Consider the following 24,202-nt stretch of genomic DNA (forward strand, 5'->3'; position numbering starts at 1 on the left):
TGTGTATTTTTTTTTTACTGCATTTGTTTCATCTATATATTTTACATCTGAAGTCAAAACTACTAGTGAATTTTCTTGTCCAGAATTTCTTTTTCAATTTAGAAATCTTGGTAGAAAATCTTTTTGAATATTAGCCCAATTTCCTTGGTTACTATACTTTTTTATTTAATAAATAAATTATGTACGATAGGCCTAAGTTAATTATATTTTTAAGAAGCTTATATCAACTCTGTGGAGCGTTTGTGTGCGTAGAATCTGTACACGTTATTTCTCCCACTTAGCATGCTAGGATCAAGCTTTTTTTTTTTCAGAAGTACTTATAAAGCTAAGTGGCTTACGCGCCAACGTTCCAGGATGGATGCTCGATACCTAAGGCTCGAATTCAGACTCAAGAATTTTTTTAAATAGCTGATCAAAATACAGCATGGAAGTCTTCTCCCACACACACCCCTTTTCCCAAATCGGTCCACAAAAGGGAATTTACCATAGCGCACTGAGCATTATATAAGCGTGAAAGTTAAACATTAATAACACGATTCAAAATGCTTGACAAATTTCACTCAATATAAGCTTTGTTTTTAAAAACAGTTTTTTTTTTTTATTTTACTTCTTTGTTCTTTCTGTCCCACCCGGTTGGAAGAAGTCGATAAATGTAGCCTATATATAGGCCTATTGTCCATCAATCAGTCTGTCTATCGGATGTATTAAAAAAAAAAACTAAAAGAAGTGCTATTTAACTTCCAATTTCACCATCCATATAGTCTCCTCAAAATAAATGCAATTACTTCGTTTGGGTTTACCAAAAAAAATAAAATTGTACGGTCTTGTAGCCTATTCATATTCTATGCATTTATGAATAAATCTTGATTAAAACAAGGTCACGATGTCAAGGTCTCTCAAATATTTCTCAAATATGAAATTTGCAATGGGAAATTGTATTTCACCACGGTTGTTTTGCGTGCTCGAAACTGCGAAACAAAGAGTCTAGGACAGTCTAGGTGCAGCGACGGTTGTCGCCTTTTCCACGGGAGGTCTGGGACTAAGATGTTATCTTCCATTTTTAAAGCAGCTTAGATCAACAGCCTAAGTAGGCCTACTAAATCCTACAGACAGCACTTGCTGTCGTAGCGAATTCTTTGCCTTTTTCGTTTATACCGGAAATCAATATCTCTACCTCGAGGCGTGTGGGTAATGTGTACTAATGACTGCAAAATGAATCTAGAATTAGTTGAATTGACTAAGGAGTCTTACGCGAACGCTTCAGAGACAAGCTGTGTCATTCATCTATTTCAACGCCTCAAGAAAGGAGGAGAAAAAAAAAAGGTTTCTCACACCCTCTCCCGCCCCAAGACACGAAGTCAGTGCCCCCCCCCCCAACCATCCCATCTACGGAGTCTAGATCGGTTATCGCTCGTAACAATATTCCAACGCACGTAACTACTGACGAGACTCGATTAAGATACGCTGACGAACTGTTGCGGGATGGGGCGATGGGTGGGATAGATCTTTTATTTTTTCCCTCTCTAGAATAACGCCACGTATCTTTTTAGGAGGGCGAACAATCGATAGATTTACATTTTTTCTATACGTGGGATGGCTGAAAAGTAGAGCACCCCCCCTCCTTGTTTTTTTCCCTTTTTATTTTATTCCCACGTGAATATAGTTCTGTTAGATCCTAACTACAGAAAGCTCTATAATATTGGCCTGCTTTAAAATAAGTAAAAAAAAAAAAAGGGGGGGGGGAAGATGGGTAAGTTCGGGAAATACATTTACAAAAAAAGGGGAGGGGGTGGGTGTGAGGGGGAAAGGGGGGGGGGAGTGAAGCATCATGGATTAGAGATGAAATGTAGGCTATCACTCACAGAATTACATTGTTGTCATTTTGCTCTTTATGGGTGCCTGTATTTATGATACTAGCTTTACCCAACGGCTACGCCTGTTTATTTTGTTTCGCAGGTTGTCCCAATATGCATTTTGGACATTTTAAGATATCTCGAGACCAATTATTGTAAAATTCGAACATTCCTTTTCCTTTTATGCCCTGGTGAAGCCTACTCCTGGTCCGCGAAAAATCGTATCCCTGATACTCATGCATTGGAATGGTTGCAATGCTATAAGCCTACCTTGTTTATTTTGGCCCGAACCTCCTTAATTTAAAAAAAAAAAAAAAAAAAACAACTTCCAATAAGCCCTACAACTGCCCGGAATCATTTAATTTTCATCTCTAAAGAGTTTGTATACTTTTTGGAAAATTTATCCTTCCAACTACCTTAAACAACTTCTCCAGCGGGCTTCAATCAAGCGCTTAAGTCTGGAAGTAGCGGAAGCAGTGAATTCTTTCCAAAATGACAACTAAAAAGAATCATGGTGAAAAGAAAATAAACTATGACAATTATCTACATGCAGTGGTATATTTATAAACTTTAGCTCTAGATCAGTGATGCCCAACCTAATTTGAACTACGGGCCATTTTTATTTCCGACACTTGTGTCTCTACTTACATTTCACTCCGCGCGATAAATATGAAAAAATACTTATTAATTGTTTTAAATTATGTCTGACTTATATGCATACTAAATAGATTTTTCTCTTTAAAAAATAATAAACATTTTTATGTGTGTGTAAATATAAGTACTTAATATAACAGAACTTACATAACTTAACAATACAAATATAAATAAAAAATTGTGTACGAAAAATCTACAGCTGTTTGCATAAATGTGTTAAAAATATAGTAAATAGTCGTCTCCTCTAATAAAGAGCCTTAAGTGTTTGTTACTATTAATAGTGAATAGTTGTAAAAGTGGTGTATTGTTAGGAAAAAACTGCTTGCATAAGTGCATCAGAACTTTGAATGGTCTAAAATATTGTGATGTCGGATTTTCCCGATCTTTTCTAGTTTACGAGATCTTAACGGGACGGACGGACAGACAGGCCACGCAAAACTAATAGCGTCTTTTCCCCTTTCGGGTGCCGCTTAAAAAAAAAATCAATTTTTTAGTTTCCATTTCAAATACAGTAGTTTATATTTGTACGTGTGTAGTTTTTAATGAAAAACTCAGGGGACTAGGAACTTAATACATACTGGAGGAAAAGTTTGATACCCCTTCACCACATGATGCGGGCCCCACTCCTCTCACATTGCTAGCTACGCCTTTACTAAGATCAGCATCATGCCGCTTTGTCTGCACAAAAGGCGGGAAAATATGCAGGTCACAACTGAGCTCATGTGAAACACTGCATCCATCCTTAATCTTCGGAATCGAAGACATTGCCATTATTATCCTGCATATTTAATTTATTTTCGTTTTACTAAAGGGTGACAATCTAGCGAAGGCCGATTCGGTAGGCAACATCTATTTATCTTTGAACCTCGGGAAAACAGAAGTCATGTTCCAGATGTCAACCAATAAAACATACTCAGCCCCAAAGATCACCGTAAATGAACAGCCCCGTGGTAGACCACTTGACCTATCTAGGAAATATCAAATGACGCCTCGTTTTTAAGGAAAGTTGATAACCGTCTGGCCAGGGCCAGTAATGCTTTTGGACGCCTTCAAGCCAGAGTTTGGCTGAATAAATCGCTCCGCTTGCCTACAAAAATCAATGTCTACCAAACGGTGGTTCTCTTAACCCTTCTATATGGATCTGAGACATGGGTACTATACAGAAAGCAATTAAGACTACTTGAGCGCTTTCACCAAGGATGCTTGCGCTCCATCAAGCAAGACCGCACTACAAACAGCGATGTCGTTGCGAACGCCGGTATGGACAGTATAGAGGGGACTTCTTATGGTTCAACAATTACGCTGGGCAGAGCACGTATCCCGTATGGGGACGAACGTATGCCAAAAGCAGCCTTTTTGGTGAGCTAAAAGGTGGTCGACGTAACAGAGGTACCCAAGGAAACGCTTTAGAGACCAGCTTGCTTTAGCTGACATAGAAGACAGCACCTATTTGCATGCGGCCTCAGAACGAGACAGCTGGAGGTCATTCACAAAGGCCGCGGGGATGCACATTTGAGACCAAAAGATAATCTACTGCCGAGGACAGAAACAGACTGCGAAAAGAAAATCTTAATCAAACACAGGCGGAGTGGCAAATATGTAGGTCACAGCTGGGGCTGCGTAGCCACGGGAAATACTGCAATCCTCATTAATCTTCGGATTCGAAGACAAGCCTTATTATTATTATAGGTCTTATGTATCATCTAATTTATAGGGACCAAGTTTTAGCAAAATAACTTCCGGAGAAAAAACAAACATACAAACAAAATATTTTTAAACTGGGGACGATATATTACCCACCCTGCTTCAACAACGGAAATTTAATATGGATTGCCTTTTAGCTCCGGCCCCCTTCCCAACTCTGGTGGTTGGCCTACAGGAACAAGTACTGAAATTGTTGTTTTGTAAGTCATTAATAACTTAATCAATGCTTTTTACGTGGCGTCTCGCGCTCTTCAAGTTTCTTGCGTCACGTGCCCAGAATTGAAAAACAATTTTTTTTTTAGTGTGAGTGGTTTGCGTTTAATGAAAACATTAAGATGATAGTATTGCCAGTTCATCTGTAGGCTTAGTCTATCATTTAATATCGAAAAGAAGGGATACGAGAGACAGACAGGGGAAAATTTAGTTTAGAAAGAAGTGAATCTGAGGAATAAGTCAGAAATATTGCTTTATAGTGTTACGGGGTGATAGTAGAACATTGCAGGAGATGTCTATGACTACAAGTCACAAATGACAGAGGAGATAGGCTGTCTATAATTTAACCTCATTGCAAAATATGCCTGAACAGATTAAGTCCAGCAATAAATAAAGAACAAGAAACTTGTAAATAGTGATAAAAGTAGATACACTGGTAACTCTAGGCAAAACTCTAATAAACTTCAGTTTCAATCTCTCTCCCCCCCCCTCCATACAAACTTGTTCATGTACATGAAATAAAAAGGAACAAAACAAAATGTCAAAGCTTGTCTTAGTTTTAGTTTTGAATATTTCTCTTCATTTCATCAAACAGCATGATACTTGCTTATATATGTCCAAATATTAGGTAGATATAAATATAGACAGTTTGTTAGTTGTAGTTGTTTTTTTACATTATTTACAAACAACAAAGGTCATCTTACTTTAGACCTAAACAACAGAAAGACATGATCATTGAGGAATGATGGAGCTTTCAGCAGGAAACAAGATTTGATCTATGGGAGGTAATTCAAAAAGAACACATCTTCATCATTGCAGCAGGTATGTGGGCTATAGCTTCTGGTATGGTCACAACACTATAGGAATGAAAGATTCATTCCACATTCAAGCTGTACACAACTCAATAGAAATGGGAGACAATTGTTAAGTTTTAAAACAAAAATGATATGGAAAAAAAAACATACAATTTTTTGTCATTGTGAAACTCTGCCAAGGATGGTGCCAAGCCTGACTGAAAAAGGAGAAAGCCTGGGGGTAGAGCTAGCTACACTGTTGAAAAACCACCAGCTAATAAAACACCAAGCAGCAAATCAACAGATACCGCAGACCTGGGACAATATGATGCCAGTGATGTGGAAAGCCTACAGACTGAAGCACCAAGACAATCACCTCCAGCCGAGATGTCTATGGGGGTTGGTTGGTGGCCTATGCCTCAGAAGGAACCACCGGCAGAGAAGTTATTGTGAGGTCTGGTGTTTATCTTTTTAGGAGTATGTCTAGCAACTCTTTTTGCTTTTTAATAAAATGCTATATGTCTGGCTTCTTAATCCTTCTGGTTGAACTGATTTTAAAACAGATAACAGTCATACATCACAACATAGATATCTGTGTCATCATGAATAGGAATGCTGTCATTCTGGAAAACTTTGCATTGGAAACTTTGGACAAATGAATGCAGAGCTAGAACTTTTTTTTTTTTAATCGCTACTTTACCACTAGCTACAAGAATGTGTATAAATAATTTTATATATAATTATACATATAAAGTTTGATTCTCAATTGAATAAAGTTAAAAGAAATTCTATTCTATTTTCTCCACATATTTTCATCTTATTCAAAGATCTGTCTATTTCAAATCCAATCCAATTAAATAAAAAAAAAAAGGAAAAAATTCCAAGTTAAATATTATAATATTCAATAAATCATTATAAGAAAACCAAAATATGAAGAAAAAAAAACTATTTAAATTGTTTTGTTCCATCTATGTCATCTTGTTCTTACTGAACATTAACACCATCAGATGTAGTTTGCTATCAGGGTCAGATTTAGTTTCCCCAGCCTGGGAGTTAGTCGAGACTTGACTTTGTTTGAATGAGAGGGAATTTAAAATGAACACATCATCTTTCATGGGAAACAACTCTTGCAGTTCACAAGTTTGTGTAAATAAATGAAATTCATTGTATTGAATATAAATACAAAAATCTAATGTACAAAATCATTGCAGCAGTACATAACAACCAAAAAGAAATGTTGGTACTTGAGAGAGACTTTGACCTGCACTCTAGGTCAATAGCTGTCAACCTTTTGAAACTAATGTATTCAACTCTATGTCAATAGCTGTCAACCTTTTGAAACTAATGTATTCAACTCTATGTCAATAGCTGTCAACCTTCTGAAATTAATGCATTCAACTCTATGTCAATAGCTGTCAACCTTTTGAAACGAATGTATTCAACTTTAAGTCAAAAGCTATAAGTCAATAATGCATTGAACTCTATATCAATCAGTCAGTAGCAGTAGACATTCATGGTCTGGAGACGTTTCATAAATAATAATGTCATATTAATATCTTTCAATATCAGTAAGTACATGGTTCTGATGTTAGGGTATTACACAGCTTCTCAAGTCATAACTCCAACAAACAGCTAGATTTATTTCTTAACAATGCACATCATACAATGTCATAATTATGTCAAGTCAGTTGGAAATGAAACTTCAAACAGGAAAAAATGGACAGATCTTTAAAATAATCACAGGTTCTTGATTAAATACAAAACAGATTATTCTCAATCGCAATGAAGTCTTACAAGTACACTATCTACTTAACTCCTGTGTGCATTAGTCCTAAGTTCATCACAACTAGTAACTACATGGGATCAAGTCAAGCACAAAACTAGTCCAATTAGCAAGGTCTTTCATACACTCAAAATTCTGTCATGGCAGTCTAGTCCTATCACAAATATGCTTTATGTACAAACACTTTGGGCAGCTTCGGAAAGTTTATTCATCCATTATTCCAAATCATCTTGCAAGATATCCAACAGTCCCAAGGTAACATCAGGGTATCCCACAAAATGGCCATATTTTAAAACACTTCTTCGTGCATGGAAACGAAAACCAGGCTGAAAAGGAATTTAAAAAATTCTTAATTAAGTTTCAGCTGTAGTTTTAATAAACATGTTATACATATCTAGTAAAATATAATTTGATTTAAAATTTGGTTAACATTTGGTGATATTTTGCAAATAAAATTTTAGTTTGTCATAATTTAAATCAGAAATATTATTTTAGCTTTAAAGATTAATCTTTTATTAAAAAAATAAAATAAAATTATCTAGCTGAAATTCACTTGTTGCAACATATTTCTTAGTGATATTTAGTATTATTCTTTTTTTTTAAATTTAATTGTTGATATTATATTTGGATAAATGAGTTTAAATTTCTTGACCATGGCTAGAAATTCCCAGTTCCTAGAACAATTTGACAACTAAAGTCAAGCTTATCTCTGTGTATTATTATTCAAGAGAGAATGAGGATAGGACCATCCCCATTTCTACCAAGGATTCAAACAAGTTATAACAAAAAGATCTAGCCTTTAGTCTCAAAGCAAAACATAGTCATTTTTATACCAAAAAAACCCTAAGCTAAGTAAAACTGAAGAAATAGAACTAAAGTTTTTTTTTTCTGTTGAGAAAATATTCTAGTGATAGTTTCAATATACAATAAACTCTTCCTCAACTTGCTAAAGTACAAAACTAGATGTGAAATATATTGCAACAGAGATACTGCTAAACAGTGTGGCATGTAGAGCAATGGAGCTATTTACTAGAATAGGATAAGGTATCTGATTTGTACAGCTCAAGGCAGCTGACCAGTATGTCCAGGAATGAAATAGTCCTCAATGCTGGCTGTATGCTCTAGACAGATTTTATTTTTTGAATATGGTTTTGGTTACAAAAGGTGAAATAGATAGTCATAGATGAAAACAATTTAAAAAAACAAAAAAACATACTTTTGTCAGGCATCGACATGTAATGATGCCATTCCCAATTCTCAAGTCCCTCCTCAAAGTGAAATGTTTCTTCATAGGAGGAGATTCTATTGCAGGGTCCCCAGCCAGTGACTGGAGATCGTCTCGAATCATCACGCCAGAATCATCAGAGCATACACTACCAGTATCAGAGAAATCTTCAACCATGTTGTGGTCTATCTGATCTTTAAGTTTTTTTGATGTGCGAGCCTTTTCATGGCTTTCCTGCATAGTCAACCAATGAGACATTGAGCTAATTATGTACTTATTGAACATCTTGATTATAAGCTAACAGATAAGCTTTCTAAAGGTCTATGTGATTCAGAAAAATTTACATACTTTTAAGTTCAAATCTGGTAAAACTGTTAACTCTGAAGTGTTTAATTCTTGAGACAATGCAGCCTGACTGGAGATTTCTTTCAATTTTTGTATATGCAATTTTTGAAGAGCTGTCTTAAATCTGTGTCTCCTAGTCCAGTAAATCAAAGCTAAACAAATTGAAAAAGAGCCAGTCGTTGATATAGTTACACACAAAAATTAAACTTGTTAATGAATTAAAATGTTACATTTTCAAGAAAGCAGACAACTATTAGCATAAATAAAAACAGAGGACCAGTTGTTCTGTGGCTCAATTTGTACAATCTGTTAGCATATTAATTTTCTTAATTTGATTCTAACTGTTAAATGATTTCATAAGAAAGTAATAATATAGTACTTTTAGCATCAAAACATTCTTATGACAGCTCAGAACGTTTTTACATTATATCCCCAAATGTTGTGTAATGTGACATAATTATTATCTTCCAAACTTTCCTATGATAATACTTAACATGGCTCTATGATAATACTTAACATGGCTCTATGATAATACATAACATGGCTCTATGATAATACTTAACATGGCTCTATGATAGTACTTAACATGGCAAAGTGGTAAGTACATGACTTTTCCTTCTAGAAACCCGCCTGTTCTGGTCTAAATCTATTGAATAAGGCATTCCTGTATTACCTTACTTAAGACATAACTGTTTAAACGTTATCTACAAATATTATCCTAAGGAAAGATTATAAAGTCTTACATCTTTTCAAAACATGGGACAACTTTACTAATGTTTTCACTGCACAGCGCAACTTGTAGCCACGCCAGGCTCTCTGAATCTTGATGGAGCCCAACTTCACTTCACAAAAGTGGACTTGAGCAGAGTGCCTGCGCCAAGCAGCCTGTATTTTTAGGGCTGCCACTTTGTACCGACAGAATGAACGCTGAAGGGAAAATGCTCTCCAAGATGCCTGTACCCTGGCTATCAGCAGAGCTATGATGCTGGCTCTGGTATGCTCTAAGTGGTCCATCTAATGTTTAATGGAATAAAAAAAAATGCTTATTATTATTATTTCATTAAATGAAAAATAGATTATGTATTTAAAACAATTATTGTAATTTATTTTTTTTTAAATTAATTTCTTTTCATTTATGATTAATACTGACTTGCTTGCTTAAATTTTTGGGAACCTACAAATACCACCAGGAATTAATTAATTTACTTATAGTGTGGTGACAAAAATAAATGTATGTTTATCAAAATTAAATTTGAATATTCATTAGTTACAAACCTGAGTCTGGGTTAGAAAAATTTTGTGTTTTCCAAATTGTGCGTGGGCATTGTGTAATTCTTCTAATGGAAATATGCAGACCAGTACTGTGGCACATTGTCTGTAGCTCTGGTCTGTGCTGGGAACTAGATGTATAAATACAAAAATTAGATATTTATCAACCAGGACTGTTCCACACTGGGAACTAGATGTACAATTACACACATTAGATTTTTATAACAACAGGACTGCCCCACACTGGGAACTAGATATACAAATTAGATATTTATCATACCAAGACTGCCCCACACTGGGAACTAGATATACAAATTAAAGTTAGGACTAAATCCTCCTGTATATTCTGTACAATGAACTAGCTTTACAAGTGACACATGAAAAACAAAACCAGCCACCACTGAGAAGATAAGGGCAGAGTAAAAGTCCTATTTTACACAACTTTTATATTCAAAGATTCAATGATGCTTAGGTTCACATTTATTGTGAAATAGCTAAATATCCTGACTATTTATCAAATTGAATATTATTGATAAATTATTTTTAGACCAAAAATGTTGTAACATAAGAAACATTTTCCCCCATGATATAAAAGTTAGTATTATAATATTAAAATACGAAAAGGATTAACTACAAAAATTTAAAAAACTATGACCTACCAGATATCTTCTTAAGTCTCTTGTGTCCAGAATTTAGAAATGGTAGGTCAAAATGAGACATTTGTGATTCCACTTTTTGAAAGAACTCATCTTGCTCTGCCTCAGTTCCAACACAGTTATTGTTTATTGATGCTTCTGTAGTAAACTTCTTTACAACATAGGCATTGCTGAGACGAGCCAGGAATCCATAGCGTTGGATAAAGTCTTTGTAATCCATCCTGCAAAGAAAGATCAAAATGGTGACATCATCAAGACAGCACAATAAGTATATATTGATCATTGTTTTTTTTTTCCAGTAAGAAAAACTTTGATCATGATAGGACAGCTTTTCTTGCACTGTTAAATAGTACCACAAACTCAGTGAACCCTATGACTAAGGGCAATTAAATTGATTATAGCCAGTTCTAATGTTTAATAAGATAGTTTCATCTTTTTCATAACATTTCTTTGGGTTTTCATTAGTGGAGAAAGCACATTGCAAGGATCAACCAAAGAAAAGCTGGTTGGGCAGCATAAAAGAATGGACTGGCCTCTCTCTTGATATCCTGCTAAGAACAGCTAATAACAGGGAAAAGTGGAGGGATTTGGTTATGCAAACTGCCATAGCTTCCTTATAATGAAAGTCAAGGGATAGATGAAATGGCTTGGTGTCCTAATATAATCCAACTTGACTTGAAATATAATTAAGCACAGACAAATCAAGGAATAAAGTTCATAACACTTTAATCCACAATTCCAACAAGAAATATGAATAAGGAAATTGTTAAGTTTCTTCACCCTCATCAAGGTTGTGTGGTCCTTTAATCAATTGACCTACTAATACTGAGTTCAAGAATTCAATGGAAATTGCTCAAACAGAAATGTTTGAATCTGTGATGTCACACCATCATTTCCGTTTGCTACTTCAAAACAAAATAAAAAAGTGATACATCCAGATTTGTCTTTGGTTAGTGCATCCACTTCCAGTCTAAATTAATCTACATACATTAACTCTATTTTGTTTCTTATGACATCCCACATCAAAAACATATTTTTTCCTTTATTTTTTACACTAATGAGTTATGGTCCTAGCCACACTCTATCACATTCTTTGAAACACACTGAACCCTTATATAATTACATAGGGATCCAAGTCTAAGTAAGTCAAAGTCAATAAAACCCATAATGTATGGAAGATAGCGAAACACTGCTTATGGTTTCAGTAAACATGTACCTGGCAGGATAACCAAGACGACAGATGTTGACCGTCTCCAGTGTCCCACAAGCTTCGAGTTGCTGAAGGACATATGTCCTGTCAAACACACCAGGCCTGTTGTTTGTATTGGGCTTGATGCATCGAATGAAATGGACATCAGATCTTTCTAGGCTTTGCATCAATCTATCCAGCGAACTCTGTATTAGGAGAGATAACACAATACTATAAGGACAACTGTATCTAAAACAAAGCTATGCATCAATCTATCCAGCGAACTCTGTATTAGGAGAGATAACACAATACTATAAGGACAACTGTATCTAAAACAAAGCTATGCATCAATCTATCCAGCAGACTCTGTATTAGGAGAGATAACACAATACTATAAGGACAACTGTATCTAAAACAAAGCTATGCATCAATCTATCCAGCGAACTCTGTATTAGGAGAGATAACACAATACTATAAGGACAACTGTATCTGAAACAAAGTATAAATGTTACAACTGATTCTAGTAATTGCAACTATTTTAATTACTGACAGTATTGATTAAATTGGACATGGTGCCAAGTAGTTAAAAAAAAGATTTGTCTTCCAAAGCGGCATCTCAAGCTTAAATCTTGTCAGTCTGAAATATTAGAGCACTTCTCCCGAGCCTATTCACCAAGCTTTACTTAGCATTTTTAAGGGAAAAAACTTGTGGTTGTTCATTGTGAACCTTAATTAACATCAAAATGGGTTTAAATTTTCCGATACAAAATTTCTTGAGCCATGATTCACAATTTCAAAAACAAAGCAGATGACAATATTTTCCTACCTTAAATTTAGTGAGCACAGTAATTTTCTTTTTAGTCTTGGTGGGAGTGAGGGACTGCTCTGTGTAGGAAAACTCATCATTCGTGAAGAGGTCTTGCAGGAAACTGTCTTCACTGGTTGCCACAAGAGCTATAAGTTCTGGCGGTATGTTGTCCTGTAACAGAGATATATAAACACTGTTACACAAACATCAAAAAGAGTTTCAATTTATGATGAACTTTATGGAACATTTTATACAAATAATATATTTAGATTTTGTGTTGTTCCAGCAATCATATTCCCTTTGCATTAATAAATATTAGCATTACTGAGAGTTATGGGTTCCTGACTTTTACTATCAAAAACCCTCTATTACTTTTAACTATGATAAATGGTGAGAAAATGAAAGGAAAACATGGCTGCTGAGCCAGGATTTGTTTACTAGTGGAGACCTGTTTTTTTTTTAATGAAATTTGTTAGGGATAGAAAAGTAGTGATACTTGGAGATGATACATTGAAACTTTTTTTGTAATTTTCAATAACTGTAAGCAACATTTTTTATATGACCTTATTTTTTTTCACAGCCTTCTCCACAGAGTAGACCACGTCACCAGCGTAGTGGCGCACAATAAACTTTGTCTCAAAGGTGCCCGCTCCATGCTTCCTGACCACACCCTTCGCACCACATCCAGTAATGATACGACCACAGAGAATACTGTCATCAGAGGCACGGTTTAAGGTCACCTCCTGGATAAATAGAAACGAGATATTACACAGTGGTTTAACTGATTTAATTAAATAATTTAAAAAAACAGAACAGTATGAGATTGATCTAACAAATATATAGATTAGTATTATCTCAAGAGAACAGCGCTGGAAGAAGAAAAGTGTCAGTGAAAAAAAGCAAGGCCAATGACAATAGCTACAGCTGGAATAACCTGCCCAGTATGCAGCTGAGGATTCCGGGCTCACATGGCTCTCACCAGTCACATGAAGAAGCACAAAACCCTAGTGCAAAACCCTCAGCTCCTGGAAGACAAATGTGGTCATCGAACCACAATGGATGAACTATATTAGTATTATTTGAAAATAAAATTTTTAAAAAATCCTGGCCATAGAATCAGGATGTTACAGAAGGATTTTAGGCATCACATACAAAGATCATATTACAAATGTGGAAATCTGAAACAGGATCACTATGGTGATTAGACCCATGATAACCATTGATTTAAAGGAAAAGTGAAGGTAGATACAACATTACAATTCTGGCTTATGTTGGCTTTATCTTTTCACAGCATATTCTTGCAAAATTAATCTTAACTCTTTGACTCCGGAATTGCTTCGGAATTATTTTCCACTTTTGGACAGAATTAATTTTTCCGCCATTTCAGAGTGCGCTACTTTGCTTCGATTTAACTTGTATAACTTTTTTATTTATTATTGGAAAATAATACATTTGATATAGAATTAAAGAGAAATGGATGCTCTTTCCATTTCTTATGTTTTCTAGTTTGCAAATCATGTTGTTTTTGTAATTTTGGGTTTTGAATATAAAAATTAAAAATGAAAAACTCACCAACTGACATTGAAAATATCCATCTAAGTGCATGTTTAAAGAAATTTATTGTTCAAATTGAATCCAAATAGCTTTTTATCTCATTTTTATCCATTTGTTTACAGAACACCACAGAAGAAACAGCAATAGATGCAAAAAATAATAAACTGGAACTAATAATCCAATGTCACTACTTTAATGAAAAAGCCCATAAAAAAAGCAACACTCTTGTAACAAAACATTTTTTACCCTAAAACTATAATAGTCCAACTGTACAGCATATATATATTTATAGTATTTTCTTCTAAAGTTCTTCCTGTACTTAGTATATAAATATTCCTTCTAGCTGTGATATTCATGGAAGCAGTCAATATGAATGTGTGGGTTCGACTCCCATCCAGCGCAAACATAAACCGTTCTCCCTGACCTACAGTGTTTACATACTCTGTCTATCTTTATAGTTATAGGTCTCCATTCTCTGAAAATGGATCTTATTCTAGCAGGGGTGTTCAATTTAATCCTATGGTCAGCATAGCTATTTATTTTGCTATCAACAATGTGATTGTCAATGAAAAAAACAACAACATTCCAGCTCAATAGATGCAGTGCTAAGTCTAGGTTGACAACCCAATTTCTTGGTGGAACAAATCTGAAATTGATCTGTTTCAGTGCATAGATGATAGATCTAGAGATCTACCTCTATTAGGCTCTATCTGATTAGATTTAGATCTAGATGATGTAAAGACAGCTAAATCAGTTCTAGATCTACATTGAACATTAGCTGGGGGTGGAGCTGCTTCATCAGCTCATAAACTTCATCATTACTAGACCTAGCCCTAGATAATTAGATTTATCAATATCACCATCAGATGAAACAAAATCACTGTCATCTGAATTATTATACTTCTTTATCAAAGAAATATTTAGATCTACAAAGTTTATATGGCCTTGGTTGAAGCTCCATGCTAAAAAAACACGCACACAGAAAAAATAAATGTAATCTCTTTACAAACTTCGTACAAAATAAAAACAAGTTAAATGAAGGAAATTCCAGATGTTTAGCAAAGGAAAACTATTCTAGATAAAAAATTAAGCAATAAAAAACAAGAATTGGAGAAATAGAAACGAAAAATATAAATTTGAAATAGCCGATGCCCCCAGCATTGGTCCGACTTTTTTTCCCCTTTTTAAAAATCAACGTCCTGTGCGGTGTTGCGGAGCCAAAGAGTTAAGATTGAGAGGGGTTGTTAAAAAAAGTATTACTTTACTTTGTGTAGAATCTAATAAGCCTACCTCATTGAGAATACCAAAGACGCCTGAAGGACCATGTAATGTCTCCACACAAGTTTTGTTGTCTTTGTACTCGATGGGAGTCCAGGTGATTTGTTCTAGTTCATACTCAGTCTGGACAAGAAAGTCTTTAAGTTAGCCAATCTCATCAAATCAAGTAGTGCTGATGACATTTATAAACCACAACATGCACATGTCTCAGTTACCTGTAAATCTCTGAGAAAGTGAGTCACATAATGTTGCTGTAACCTTTCATTGGCATAATTGATGCACAGCTGCTCCAGATTGTTGATCTCAAAAGTCTCAAAACCATAAATATCTAAGAGATCTGCAACAAAGCAATAATTGAAACATTTTTTTGTGGAGAAAATTAACATAGTCTTTATAAATTCTAGTACATTTGCTCTTTTGTACAATGCAAACAGCTACAATTAGCTAAGGAGTATTAGTTATGTAGTCAACAAATGTGATTAAGGTATAATAAAAAAACAAAAAAAACATTTATAATAAATGCTGTCAATTGTTGAGTTTATGTAGAAGAAAAGAAAATATTTCTTCTTCTTTACTTGTGACTAAGGACAGTGATAATTTTTTAAAAATGTTTTTTAATTTTAATTAACTTTGATTTTTGGAATGCCAAAGATTAAGAAAAAAAAATTAAATGTACATCTAGATATTATTGGCTATTTAAAAATAATGCTCTGACGAGAACTAGCCCAAGGATTTTAAAAAGAAATGTCAAAGGAATTTTTTGTTAATCTGATAATTTTATCAAATAATTTTGAACTTCTCTTTAGAGAAAATCCAAAATAATAGTCCAAAAAGAAGCACAATTAAAAAAAAAAGCAACTTACTAATGCAATGATCAAAGGTATCAGCTTTAATTTGAGTATTAATAAAATTGACCAACCAATCAAATATTCTGAAAAAAAAAAAATCAAGAAATAAACAATCTATTATATATATATATATTTGTGGCAAACAAAATGCAAACTACAATTGTCAGATAATTATAAGTCTTCTGAAGTTGAAGTATAAGCAGTAAGATTATCAATACAGCAATAAATTTTCTTAAGAGCATATAATGAAATTCAAAAAACTTTCACAACTAACCTAGAGTACAGCAGCATGGCCAGGCTGTCTCTTCGGCTCTGAGCCTCTGCGACTGTCACTGGTTTGACATAAACACTCTGGTGAGCCTTTGTACCAGTGACAATCTTACGATTCAACAAAGCATGGTGGAGGCTTAGTGCAGAGATTCCAAGCAGGCGACAGCATTCCTCTTTAGTACGAGAAGACACTGTTTAGAAATGAAAAGAAAATTCTGCAAAATATTTTCAAAACATAAAAAAAGTGCTCAAGTTTTAAACCACTCACTTATATAAAGGCTTTATTTACTGGTATTTGATCATCAATTCTTTATACAAAAAAACAACAGACACATCATATTTTTGCATTGAAATCTAGCATGTCTACAAAAAAAAAAGTAAAAAATATAAAAGTATAGTAAAATTAAACAAAACAAAATCACCAAATTAGTAAATTATTTTTTTTTGGAAAAAGAAATCAACATTCGTGTAAAGATAAAACCTGATCAACAAAATATACAAACAAATCTTTACCATAAACAAATTGGTCAGTATCTGCAAAAAGTGAGTAAAACTTTCAGATATAGTGTGTAGAGAAGGTTTAGCAACACTTAAATTGAATTATTGTATGTAATGAAGAGAATATATTCTTTTTAATGTAGAGAAAATAAGTGGAATGTGCTCACTAAACAGAGGGTCTCAAGTTAATTATGGTGCAGCTTGGGATCAAGTTTCTAGATTTTCAGAACTTATTTTATAAAATACAAACATTACTTCAAAAAAGAAGATGATTACATCCTACACGTCATTCATGTAGTCATGCATGTTAACCAATGATTTAAATTCTGCCAAATCATTGGTTTTCCTGGCTGGCTCGGGCAACCCATTCCATGCTCTGATAACACTTGGGAAAAAGGAGCATTTGTAAAAATTTGTCCTAGCATATGGAACAAGGAATGTGCCTCTTGAGTAAACCAAGGTTTAATGTGTGCCTAACCTTAGTTAAAGTCAATATGCTAGATTGTTAATTATTTCCCTGAAAGAAATATGATGTAATCATAAAGCATTTGACATTTAAAAGTCAGTTACCTTCAGTGTCAGAGAAAGTGCATGCTTCTCCATCTTTGATTGAGATGAACTTCATGGTAGATAAGTGTAGAATGGCAAGGAGAATCTAGGAATAGAGTAAACTATTTAGTCAAACCATTCACTCAGTTTAATGTTCTTTAGCTGAAAATTGTCAAGCCAATGAAAATAAGTGACTGCTAGCTTGATATAACAGATTAACTTCTTGGATTATTGTAGTGATCTTCCTTTGGAAAGATCATTCAGTCCTAAAACTCAAGTAGCAAGCTTTGCTTTAAGTTCTCAAAAACAAAGCAAGAAAAAAAAAAAAAAAGTTCCCTCCACTAAACGTGAGGGATATAATCACTGACCTTAAAAATAGACACTTGCTGACTTGTGGACACCCCAATGTCACTCATAGCTTCAACTGTCTGAAGCACTGACAGAGTCTCAGCTAAAATAAAAAGGGAAACAACTTTTCCAGTCTTTGTGACAGAAAGTGAGAACAAAATTTGTTAAGTTTAAGGTTTAATGATGTCAAGCCTCAAGTAATAAAAAGTGTATATACACTTGTCTTTTTAAACGTAAGTCTGCAGTCTTTATTAGTTCAATCAAAATGTGACACTCAATTCAATATATGTAGATCAAGGATCACAAGAACTGAAATAATAGACCAAAGTGATTCTTTTTTTCCCTTTAACTATTTCATTTAAAAGATATTTTGTATACTCAAAATTCTATTTCTGCTAATGTTAAAGCTGTTTTTTTTTTGTAAAATGTTTTGCATGTTTCAGATGTACCTTCAGAGTTGAAAATAATCTACATCCTTGCCCAAAGCTCCTGGCAGTAGGCACTGTATGAACCTGGGACCATTGAGGTGACCAAACAACAGTCCAGCACATGTAAAGCATGACCAGGCAACCAGAAGGTTACTTGTTTAAATGCAAGAACATGAACGACAAAGGCCAAACCCTTTTTGCTAAGGTTAACAGCAAAACCCTCTTAAAGTTAACAGTTCAACTCTTAAAGCAAAAGTACTTCACAATGTTGATTTTCTTTTTTTTTGGTTAAGTTTGTAATAGAATTTAGATTTTGAAAAAATGAGACAATAGAATATTGATTTTTTGTTTGAAGTAAAAAGCAAAAGAATGTAGATGTTATTTTAGGTAAGCAAGAGTTGATTAAGTAAAGAACACTATGGTATAACCTTGTTGTGGAACTGTACAATCTAATCCTGAATGTTGAACTTCTGCTCTGACAGCAACAAGCCAAGAGGGGACTTGATCGATGTCACCTAAACTCATTAACTAAATCAGGGGAAACAAAATTTACAAGATAACACAATGTGACTTCAATTAGTAACAAAAAAATATTCAAAAATAAAAAGCTAGCTCTGTTAGTTTACTTACTTTGATGTAAATTTATCAGCACTTTTAAAAGTCTAGATTTTGTTACTTCAAATTAATTTTATCAACACTAACTTCACTTTATAAAAAAAAGTAATTTTTAATGATTCATTTGTAATCTGTACCTGGTAAAAGATATGAAAGTTGTTCTCCCCAGGACCTTGGTGAACAACACGAGTCTTTTCCAAAAGGTAAGTTTGTATAACACCACCAAGAATATAGCCATTTCTGTAAAATAAACATTTATTTTAACAAAGTCAAGCAAGTATTCAACAGAAGTACATATGACATCAAATGGTAAGATTGACAACAATACTGACAAATTGAAACATTGGTATCTGTGATGGCAAAAATTAATCTCACACACAAATGTACAGAAAGAAGAATCACCCAAAGATAATTTATATTTATATTAATTGCATTAAGAAATAATTTTTTTATAAATAATGGTCATGAAAGAAATGGTTTGTTTACCGATGAAACTGAAGTTGTATGAATTTACCAAATCTTGAACTGTTTTCATTTCTAGGAGTGGCAGCGTTGCCTGCATTAAATATATTAAAATAGCAATAATGAACAGAAGATATATATTGAACAAATTCCATACTTTAGTATTATTTTATTAATAACTTGAATTAATGGGGGGTAACAAAGTCTGGAGCTCACCAAAAGATTCTAAAATTGGATTTGAGTCTAAGACTCGTCTTTCAATAACACTGGCTGGTATGGAACACTCCAAGCTGTTGTAAATAGAGGTACACATCATTTCTATATCAGGTGAAATTATTATTATTTTTGTAAAATAATCTTTTTGCTTAATGCATATGTGTATCTTTCATCTCTGTTTGCAAAGGCTCTAGTCAATTTGTGTGAAAATCTTTAATAATAATAGAATCACATTACAAAGCTAAAAAAAAATATATAGAAAAATAGTTACTAACTGTAACTGTACATACTTGATTTCATTCTCTGGACTGGATACAATAGTCAGATATTTGAGTAAATGTTTTGCTGACACTGTCTGAAAAAAAAACAACAACTGGTCATGTCCAATACTTATCCAATAAATTTGCAAGAAACATACTAATTAATAGCAAACTTAACTTTAAACAACAGTTAGGATTAGTTGACTACATGTATAGCTACAGAACTAGTAGTTCAAGGTTAAAAAGAAGCAAAATAAATGTGTAGTTAAACTTAAGATAAAACTTTATCAGAACACACACATACAAAATAAATGTGTAGTTAAACTTAAGATAAAACTTTATCAGAACACACACATACAAAATAAATGTGTAGTTAAACTTAAGATAAAACTTTATCAGAACACCAACATACATCACACGTTAAGGAGAAGAACTGACCTTTCCTGCTCCACTTTCCCCACTGACCACAATACTTTGATTGATATTGCCCATCTCTCTCAACATGTGAGCATAGGCCTTCTCACCAATCATGAAGATATGGGGATCCAGAGTCTGTGTTGGACACAAGCAGAACATGTCAATATACAGATCAGTGTTGTTTTGAGTGTTAATAGTGCCAGAGATCGTATTGATAGCTCCCTTATACTTCACCTGGCAGCTAAAATCAGTAATTATTCAACTTAAGTTTAATTGGTTGCTGGCATTTATTGCAGAAAGAAAGCCCATGTGGATGTGGATGGGTTAAAGGGAAATTTTCTTTGCTTTCATTGACTACAGTTTTAATTGTAACTCACTAAAACCAAGCCTTTAAACAAAAAAGTTTGACCTGAATGAAAATCTGGCAAACCATTACAACAGTACAAGTCAACATGTACCATCAGGTTGTTCCAAAGGAAATGATTTACAGGACGAAAAAGGTTAAAGTTCACTTGTTTAGTATTCCTTCAAGATTTGCGTTATCAGAAAGGTGCTATCATCCTGACCTTATCTTACAAGTTCTGGTACTATTAAAGTTGGATGGACTCAAAGACATTCTACATTAATCACAAATTAAACTTTGTTAGAAAAAGAGCTCAAGACACTAAGTCATCTAAATAGCTTCTGCTCTCAGCCCCTCCTACATGGTCATGTGATATATAGTGTTGGCTCTAAGGAGGATGAGATTGTCTATGCATAAAGGAATGGTGAAACCTTTGTAGATACACCTAGTCAACAGAAAAAAACTAATTTAGTGAGTTAAGGTACTTGACCTGCAAGGGCCTGTGGTAATCTTGTATTTTATGTTGATTGTATAGATGGTGTACATCTTTAAATGGATTTACTGCGACTATGGTGGTGCCAGCAGCCGTGTAGAAAATGTCCTGTGAAAACCTTTGGTGAAGACAGTCTAGAGCTGAACAGATGGAAAAAAACAACTTTATGATTAATTTTATCTGATTTCTATTATATAAAAAAATAATGCAATGTTTTTTCATAACAAGGTTCAATTACCAAGTACATCACATTAGGATTATGAAGAAGTCATTTGGGCTGAGATAAAACATATATTCAATTTATAAGTGAAGTATAAAAGGTGGGTGAGCCAATAACCTTTTTTTTTTATAAGTTATCACAAAGGCAACATAGACAGAAGCAAGAGAGATGGACTTTTAAAGTAATGAACACTTTTGCTAATAAAAACAACAAAACAGATTTTTAAAAATCTTACTCTTTTTTACTTTTTTTTGTTTGTTTATTTTTGTTTGTTTTACTATCAGACTAAGTTACTATAAGAAAATAATGCCTTGAAATCAGAAGAAACGTAACCAAACCTGAAGCTTCATTCACTGGATTGAGTTCCGTCAGACTTGAACATATGAACAACTCTGTTTCTTCAGACCTGGCGAGCACTTCACTTGACTTTCTCATAACAATCTTAATAATAATAATAATCTTTATTATTCATAAGGAAATTTGTCTTACACTTTGTGCATTACACCAAACAAAACATTATAATAATAGAAAACCAAAGTATACATTCCCACCAGACCCGCTCATAAAAGAACCACAAATTAGCAAGGATTGACTCTGAGTTAAATTAATGACATTGTAGTATACAATTATATACCCAGTTTACACTTACAGAATCATCTGCCAACTGCACAGTGACTGTCAACCTACTGTCTGCCTCTTCCACCACAACAGCAGGGATCCAAGCCTCCACAGCATCTTTCACATACACACTTTGTCCCTATAAGATTAAAATGTATCTTTTCTTAGGAAATAATAAATGTATACAACACATGACCACTTTGTAATTGAAGTAATAACAATGTCTTAACATTCAAGGGCCCCTATTTCTTTTGTATAGCTCTTCTTTCATGCCCAAGTATACACAATGCCCTTTGCCCCATCTCATTTGTGCCATAATATACACAATGCCCTTTGCCCCAATCTCTTCTTTGCCATAATATACACAATGCCCTTTGCCCCATTCTCGTTTGTGCCATAATATACACAATGCCCTTTGCCCCAATCTCGTTTGTGCCATAATATACACAATGCCCTTTGCCCCAATCTCTTTTGTGCTATATTATACACAATGCCCTTTGCCCCATCTCATTTGTGCCATAATATACACAATGCCATTTGCCCCATCTCATTTGTGCCATAATATACACAATGCCATTTGCCCCATCTCGTTTGTGCCATAATATACACAATGCCCTTTAAGGACTACCTATCCAATATGGTGGCCTCAGCAGACGACTAGAACTTGAATAAAAATGCCAACGAAAATTATAGACAGTCTAGATTTAGAATCTAGGTCTAGATCTAGTATGTGGAACACATACTTTTAGTAAAAAAAAAATACGTCGTTTTATTAGAATTTAAAATTAGATCGAATAAAATTTGATGGAAACGATATGCCTTTTCATATACGGACAAAAGAAAATTCACCAAGTATTGTTACTAATGTTACCTGAGTATTGCTACTGATGTTACCTGAGTATTGCTACTGATGTTACCTGAGTATTGCTACTGATGTTACCTGAGTATTGCTACTGACGTTACCTGAGTATTGCTACTGATATTACCTGAGTATTGCTACTGATGTTACCTGAGTATTGCTACTGGCGTTACCTGAGTATTGCTACTGACGTTACCTGAGTATTGCTACTGATGTTACCTGAGTATTGCTACTGATGTTACCTGAGTATTGCTACTGATGTTACCTGAGTATTGCTACTAACGTTACCTGAGTATTGCTACTGATGTTACCTGAGTATTGCTACTGATGTTACCTGAGTATTGCTACTGATGTTACCTGAGTATTGCTACTGATGTTACCTGAGTATTGCTACTGATGTTACCTGAGTATTGCTACTGGCGTTACCTGAGTATTGCTACTGATGTTACCTGAGTATTGCTACTGATGTTACCTGAGTATTGCTACTGATGTTACCTGAATATTGCTACTGATGTTACCTGATATTTTTTAAAAGCGTAACATTTTAAGTTACGTTGTGTTTGATAATGCAAGCTATCTATTTTAGAATAATGATATGACAAATGAAGATGTGTTTGCTCGAAGGCATCTATTCAACCTATGGCGCCTACTGTCCCGTACTAGAACTATTGAGATAAGACACCTATCCCTTAGGCCTTAGGGCAGTGTTTCTCAAACTGAAGTCCGCGGACTAAAGGGGGACCGCAGAAAGGTGAAAATTGTATAATTGTATAACATTAAAATGTGTTTGCTAAAAACCAATTTATCAGATGGGATACTTCTTTGAATACCAAATTTACTCGCCCCTCACTGCTGTTTAATGTCTCTAGTAGGCGTACTATTCTATGACCACCTAAACCAAAGATTTGAAAACATTCTTCACTTGGGATATTCCCGTTTGGTTATTGAGCCCTTTTGCACATGGACAAACTCAATATCCACAAACGAGGAACTTAATCTAATGTTTAAACAAGGGAGACCACAGATTCTAGTTACAAAAACATATTCCCAATGTATATCCTGCATTATGGGCCAGTGTACAGAAGTTGGTGACTGCTTTCCAGTCTTTTTTAGTTGGTAGAACGTGGATTCATTGCGGTAACGAAAAGAAACCAAAGTGTGCTCGTTGATCCGCCCATAAATACACTTATAAAATCTCATCACCCACATCCAAGTCTTTTTTTTTTAATTTATTTTAGACAAAAGTTATAATCTCAATAGATGCTCCCTCAACAAATTGTTTTTAAAAACACATTATTTACTTATAGGTATGTAGAACTCCTAACAAAGGCTACGTGGACACCAAAAGGGAAGCTACTGTCAAAAAAAAAAAGGGGGAAAAGAGAACTTAAATCGTTTGCCGGCAGACAATGGCTTTGTCTACGTGACATATG

The 24,202-nt window shown here is 34.2% G+C and overlaps 1 protein-coding gene across 10 annotated transcripts in view; it reads right to left on the reverse strand.

Annotated features, from left to right (window-relative positions):
• Positions 1-4,965: 4,965 nt before the first annotated feature.
• The window catches only part of LOC106077236 (unconventional myosin-XIX-like), a 40,972-nt gene continuing 21,735 nt past the window's right edge, over positions 4,966-24,202 (reverse strand). For 8 of the 10 annotated variants that reach the window (XM_056006903.1, XM_056006911.1, XM_056006909.1 and 5 more), the window contains exons 3-27: positions 21,942-22,049; positions 21,631-21,733; positions 21,070-21,212; positions 20,258-20,371; positions 19,835-19,914; positions 19,560-19,633; positions 19,368-19,437; positions 19,019-19,121; positions 18,695-18,794; positions 17,859-17,941; positions 17,512-17,596; positions 16,957-16,977; positions 16,448-16,634; positions 16,189-16,256; positions 15,541-15,662; positions 15,338-15,448; positions 13,057-13,236; positions 12,512-12,664; positions 11,713-11,891; positions 10,500-10,717; positions 9,847-9,971; positions 9,315-9,585; positions 8,575-8,723; positions 8,218-8,460; positions 4,966-7,327 (exon numbers count right to left, since the gene is read on the reverse strand). In XM_056006903.1, coding sequence (XP_055862878.1) covers positions 7,217-7,327; positions 8,218-8,460; positions 8,575-8,723; positions 9,315-9,585; positions 9,847-9,971; positions 10,500-10,717; positions 11,713-11,891; positions 12,512-12,664; positions 13,057-13,236; positions 15,338-15,448; positions 15,541-15,662; positions 16,189-16,256; positions 16,448-16,634; positions 16,957-16,977; positions 17,512-17,596; positions 17,859-17,941; positions 18,695-18,794; positions 19,019-19,121; positions 19,368-19,437; positions 19,560-19,633; positions 19,835-19,914; positions 20,258-20,371; positions 21,070-21,212; positions 21,631-21,733; positions 21,942-22,049 — 3,201 coding nt within the window. In that variant the 3' untranslated portion in view covers positions 4,966-7,216. The remainder of the gene's footprint in view (positions 7,328-8,217; positions 8,461-8,574; positions 8,724-9,314; positions 9,586-9,846; positions 9,972-10,499; positions 10,718-11,712; positions 11,892-12,511; positions 12,665-13,056; positions 13,237-15,337; positions 15,449-15,540; positions 15,663-16,188; positions 16,257-16,447; positions 16,635-16,956; positions 16,978-17,511; positions 17,597-17,858; positions 17,942-18,694; positions 18,795-19,018; positions 19,122-19,367; positions 19,438-19,559; positions 19,634-19,834; positions 19,915-20,257; positions 20,372-21,069; positions 21,213-21,630; positions 21,734-21,941; positions 22,050-24,202) is intronic. The other 2 variants (XM_056006904.1, XM_056006905.1) reach the window with 2 other exon arrangements.

This window comes from Biomphalaria glabrata, chromosome 12, assembly GCF_947242115.1.
Source record: "Biomphalaria glabrata chromosome 12, xgBioGlab47.1, whole genome shotgun sequence".
Taxonomy (NCBI): domain Eukaryota; kingdom Metazoa; phylum Mollusca; class Gastropoda; family Planorbidae; genus Biomphalaria; species Biomphalaria glabrata.